General features: G+C 54.0%; 1 protein-coding gene across 1 annotated transcript in view; it reads left to right on the forward strand.

Annotated features, from left to right (window-relative positions):
• SYNGR3 (synaptogyrin 3) overlaps window positions 1-5527 on the forward strand; it is a 17735-nt gene that overhangs the window by 5976 nt on the left and 6232 nt on the right. Inside the window, exon 2 of the mRNA XM_015643168.2 lies at window positions 3228-3468. Coding sequence (XP_015498654.1) covers window positions 3228-3468 — 241 coding nt within the window. The remainder of the gene's footprint in view (window positions 1-3227; window positions 3469-5527) is intronic.

A 5527-nucleotide genomic window follows, 5' to 3' on the forward strand; every position in this document is an offset into this window, starting at 1 on the left:
AGTTCCTGGAGATCCTGGAGCTGCTGGAGTTCCTGGAGGTGCTGGAGATCCTGGAGCTGCTGGAGTTCCTGGAGTTCCTGGAGTTCCTGGAGTTCCTGGAGGTCCTGGAGCTCTTGGAGCTGCTGGAGCTGCTGGAGTTCCTGGAGCTGCCGGAGCTGGGGGCTCCCAGAGCTGAGGAACCCCCACACCAGGAGCCCCCAAGCTGCCAGCACATCCCATGGAAGCTTTGGCAGGAGGCAAAGATGGAAAATGCCATTTCCCACTGGGGTGGCTGAGGAGAATCCAGCTGTTTTACTCTGCCTTGCACCAGTTCATCCAGGAAAAGCAGAATTTGTTGCTGCTGGCGTTGGGTTGTTGGGCTGGAAAATGGAGTGTCCTGTGAAGGCTCTTCTGAGGCCTCTCAGGCCCACAAAACCTCACTCACAGTGGAAAATGTGACCTTGTGTTTTCTCTTTCGAGTCTCTGATGAGCTGGTTGGGGCTTTGAGGCGCTGTGGTTGGTGAAGGTGATTGGGAAAATGCTCTTGTTCTGTGTGAACTTTAAAAAACACGGGAGGTTTATTTCCCTGCCCACATTTATTTCATCTACCCACGTTTTCCTAAAATAAAAGCACTTTTTCATCTATTAGAAAGACAACACCAAATTTATTCTCATGAAAATGTTTCACCAGCACCAGTGGGTTTTTTAAGAAAAAAACATAACATTACAATCCTGGGGTGAGGGAGAGAAAAATCCATGGAAAGGCACATTTGGACAGGAATATTCCAGGCAGTGCTGATGTTTTGAGCTCACCAATCAAATGTTTGCACTTGGAATTCGTTGCTACTTTGACCTCCCAAGGAAAAGCTGCTTGTCCCGTTTTGTACATTGAAATTGGTTGTGAGGCTCTCATGGTTTGAGTCACTTGTTTGGCAGCAGAAAGGATGCTCTGCTTTCCAAAATCCTTTGGATTTGGAAGTGATAAACCATATTTTTTTTAAATAAACCATTTCCATTGATAGCTCCAGGTGTGCAGAGCTGGTGCAGGCACCACACACCTGTGCTGTGACATATTTTTTAATGGTATTTACGGGAGCTCTCCCTCAGCACCAAAGCTCTGGGCTCCCAGCAGGCTCCCAAAAGCTTGGAGAAGGTTTTTAATCCTGGGAAAGCCGAGGGAAACTTCTCAGGAAAGCTGAGTACAAGTTTGCTGGCCTGCCAGAGAAGTAATCGTGTGGAATCAGAGGTCCTCAATTATTCATGTTTTCCAGAATCACATTACTTCTACCCAGGGCCTGTTTTATAAATGCTGCTGCTATTTCTGATGGTAAATAACAATTTTGCATTATTTATGAGCAGATTTTTACAACTGCTGATGTTACAGCTGCTGCCAAAGCTCCGGGAAAACCATGAGTGCTGCTGGTTGTTGTTCCTTCCTTACACACAGCCCTGCCTGTGGGGCCGTGCTGGGGATGGGGATGGGGATGATGGGGATGATGATAATGATGGTGATGATGATGGTGATGATGGTAATGATGGTAATGATGATGATGGTGATGATGATAATGATGGTGATAATGATGATGGTGATGATGGTGATGATGGTAATGATGGTGATAATGATGATGATGATAATGATGATGATGATAATGATGGTGATGATAATGATGGTGATGATGGTAATGATGGTTATGATGATGATGATGATGATGATAATGATGATGATGGTGATGATGATGATGATGGTGATGATGATGATGGTGATGATAATGATGGTGATGATGATGATAATGATTATGATAATGATGGTGATGATGATGATGATGATGATGATGATAATGATGGTGATGATAATGATGGTGATGATGGTGATGATGGTAATGATGGTTATGATGATGATGATGATGATAATGATGATGATGATAATGATGGTGATGATGATGATGATGATGATGATGATAATGATAATGATGATGATAATGATGGTGAGGATAATGATGGTGATGATGGTAATGATGGTGATGATGATGATGATGATGATGATAATGATGATGATGATTATGATGATGATGATGATAATGATTATGATAATGATGGTGATGATGATGATGATCATGATAATGATTATGATAATGATGGTGATGATGATGATCATGATCATGATGATGATGATGATGGTGGTGATGCTGTGCCATCCCAAGTGCTCCCCAAGCACAGCACCAGCGAGGAGCAGGGTGCAGGTGCCACAGGGTGACTTGGGTGGCCCCTGAGCTCGTGGCTGGTGCTCAGGGCTGACCTGAGCCAGGGAAGGATTTGGGACAGGACCCCAGGCCGTGGATAAGCTCCCAGAGGAGGAAGAGGAGAAGGTCTATCCCAGTGCTGTGCTCAAGAGGGTTGGGCCTTGGGGGTGGTTTGCCCACCGTGGGTTCTGCTCCATTTCCCTGCTCTGGGACACGGCTGCCCTGGGAGCTGCAGGAGGTGACATGGGTGACTGTGAGTGCCACCAGCTGGGCTTCATCCTGTGGCTCCTGGGCTGATACCTCTGTGTCCCCTGTCCCTGTCTCGTGCTGCTCCTGCAGGTGCCAGGAGAGGAGGGAATTTCTCGGGTGAGCAGCAGGGGGATGGTGTCGCCTGTGGCAGCCGTTCCTTCCTCGCCTGCAGGGATGTGACACCTCCGGTGCCAGCACGGGCACCTGGGCAGTGCCAGCAGCCCCTGCCCGTCTGTCCTGCCCCAGCCCAGCTCACTGGGTAATGGATTTGGGAGCTGCACCTTTCAGCCCTGCCCAAGCCACCCTCCTGCTCCCCGTGCCACCTCCCCACACGTGTCCCCTGTCCCCTCCAGCAGCAATCCAGCCCTTCCCTGGCTCAGCTGCTGGGTCAGCCCCTGCCCCACGGGGACACCAGGGCTCTGTGGGGCACAGCCTGGCAGCAGAGAGCAGCACCAGCACAAAGACTCTGCAGGGACCTGCCCCATCTGGTTATTTTTTTCCCTCTCCAGCCTGACTGGAGAAGAAGGTTCTTAAGCTGCTCTGCACAGCGAGGCCCTGGGAGGCAGGAGGAGGTTCCAGCTCCCAGAGGAGGAACATCCAGGTGCTGGTTGGAGGCTCCAGGAGGAGAGCCGGGATGTGTCTCACAAGCTCCGCGTTGCCATGGAGTCGAGGACGGGATTGAATCCAGTGACGCTGCTGTGGGGAAACAAGAGTTCAATGCAAACAGCAGCAAGTTGTGTTCTCTCCTTCCTCCTGCAGATCTTCTCCATCGTGGTGTTCGGCTCCATCGTGAACGAGTGCTACGTGAACAAGGACAGCCAGCACCCCGAGCTGCTCTGCATCTTCAACGAGAATGAGAGTGCCTGCAGCTACGGCATCGCCGTGGGCGTCATCGCCTTCTTCGGCTGCATCTTCTTCTTCGTGGTGGACCTGTACTTCCAGCAGATCAGCAGCGTCAAGGACCGCAAACGGGCCGTGCTGCTGGACCTGGGCTTTTCAGGTAGCTCTGCTCTGCCCTGAGGGCTCACTGCTGTGCCCTGCCCCTCCACTCCGGGTGTTCCCCGCTCCTCCCGTGGCCTGGCACGGCTCGTGTGCCTCGGCTGGGGATGTGGGTGGCAGGAGAGCTGTCCCACCCAGCCACAGCGAGCACTGAGGCAGCCAGAGGTGGTGCCTGGGGACAGCAGTGTGTCCTCACGCTGCAACGGGAGATGTTGGCTGGGTTTGGTGAGGGCAGCCACGGGTGAGGCTTGGTGGGCACATCTCAGAGCCCACACGGGGGTTTTACCCGCCCACATCTCCTGTTCTGCCTCAAGAAAAGCAAAGGTGGTTTTAGCAGCTGCCTCGGGTCTGGTTTCGCTTTGTGCACGAGTTCGGAGCAGCTTCTGGGGCTGCCCTCGGACCTGCCCTCCTGAGCCCTGGAGCTCAGGCTGATCCCTGCAGCCAGGAGCAGGCAGGATGCTCAGGGCTGGGAGGGAACATCCTCTGCTCTGCTCTGCTCTGCTCTGCTCTGGGAGCTGCCTGGCTCCGTTTGCAGCTGCTGCTCTGCCTTCCCCGGCTGTCAGCAAAGGCTGAGGTGATTTATCCAGCACGAGCATCGCTGGTGGCTCTCTGTCCCAAATGAAGACATCCATCATCCCCTCCCTGCCTTGCCTGTTGTTCAGGCTGTTCTGTCCTCTCTGCAAAGCTCATTTCCATGGTGCTGGAGCATCCAGCCCTTGTTAGGTAAAATTTACAGCCCCTTCCGTGGGGCTCGGTGCCCGAAATCCTTGGATTCAAGCGGAGGGGGGACATCACATCCATCTTGTGGCTGCTGCTGCTGCGTGTCACAGAGCCAGGCTGGGTCCTGCTGCCCTGCCTCACACCCTGAGAGCCTCTGCTCCCTGCCAGGCTCTGCACTCAAACTCTGCCTCCTTTCTCCATTGTCCCTGTGATGGATCCACTGAGAGGAGAAATGAGAGAATCATGGTTTGGTTGGAAGGGACATGAGAGCCCATTCAGTGCCACCTTCCACTAGACCAGGGTGCTCCAAACCCAGTTAAGCTCTTCCAGGAATCCAGGGGCAGCTTCTCTGGGCACCCTGCCACCCTCACAGGGAAGAACTTCCTAAAATACATCTGGGAAGAAGCTGGGTGATAACTCTGGGGCACAGGTGGGGCTTCAGGCAGGGTCACCACGCTGGGAGCAGCATTTACAACCTTCCCATCCAGCTGTTCCCACAGCCAGGCGTTTGCTGGAGACCAGGCTGTGCTTAGGCTGCTAAAACACACCTTCCCTGGTGTTTGCACTTCATTGTCTGCAGATCCTTGGATGATCCCCTGGCTCCCGTGGCTCTTCCTGGTGCTCTGGTTTTCCCTGGAGGGCTGGAGGGAGTGGAGCTGCTGCCGTGGCTGCTGCAGCTGGAGCTGGGGCTGGCACAAACAGCCTCACCCCGTCCCTGCCAGCTCAGCCCTCTCTGAGGGCTTTTAAAATTCCTGTCAGTCCTCCAAACATCGAACCACACCTGGCTTGTGAGGCTGGAGGTGCTGCCCATGCCTGACCCCATCTCCTCCTGGCACTGGAGAATGCTCCTGCTGCCCAGAGCTGCTCTGGAGGGGAAAAGCTTCTCTCAGGCTCTCCCTGCATCACAGAACCTGCTGGAAGTGCACAGGGGTGGCAGCAGAAGCGATCCCAGCCGCTCCTGGCTGGAGGTTTTGGGATGAGGAAGGTCAGAGCTGGTGCTGCAGAGGGATTTGGCAGCTGCAGTACCCAGCGCAGCCGTGCTGGGCCCGGGCTGTGCATGATGTCATTTTAACTCCTGACATCCCAGGGGTGCCACCAGGGCTGGGGGGACACTGGGGACAGAGTGGCAGCGGGGGATCAGTGGCCCTGTCCTGCCAGGGAGGACGAGCAGCGCTGGCTCCAGTGTCACACACAGGAACAGCTTCCCCCTCCACGAACCAGCCCCAGCCCTGTGTCCCCAGTGCCATCCCTGTGTCCCTTGTGTCATCCCTGTGTCCCCAGTGCCATCCCTGTGTCCCCAGCCTTGTCCCTGAGTGTACCCAGTGCCATCCCTGTGTCCC

The sequence above is a fragment of the Parus major genome, chromosome 14 (genome assembly GCF_001522545.3).
Source record: "Parus major isolate Abel chromosome 14, Parus_major1.1, whole genome shotgun sequence".
Classification (NCBI taxonomy): domain Eukaryota; kingdom Metazoa; phylum Chordata; class Aves; order Passeriformes; family Paridae; genus Parus; species Parus major.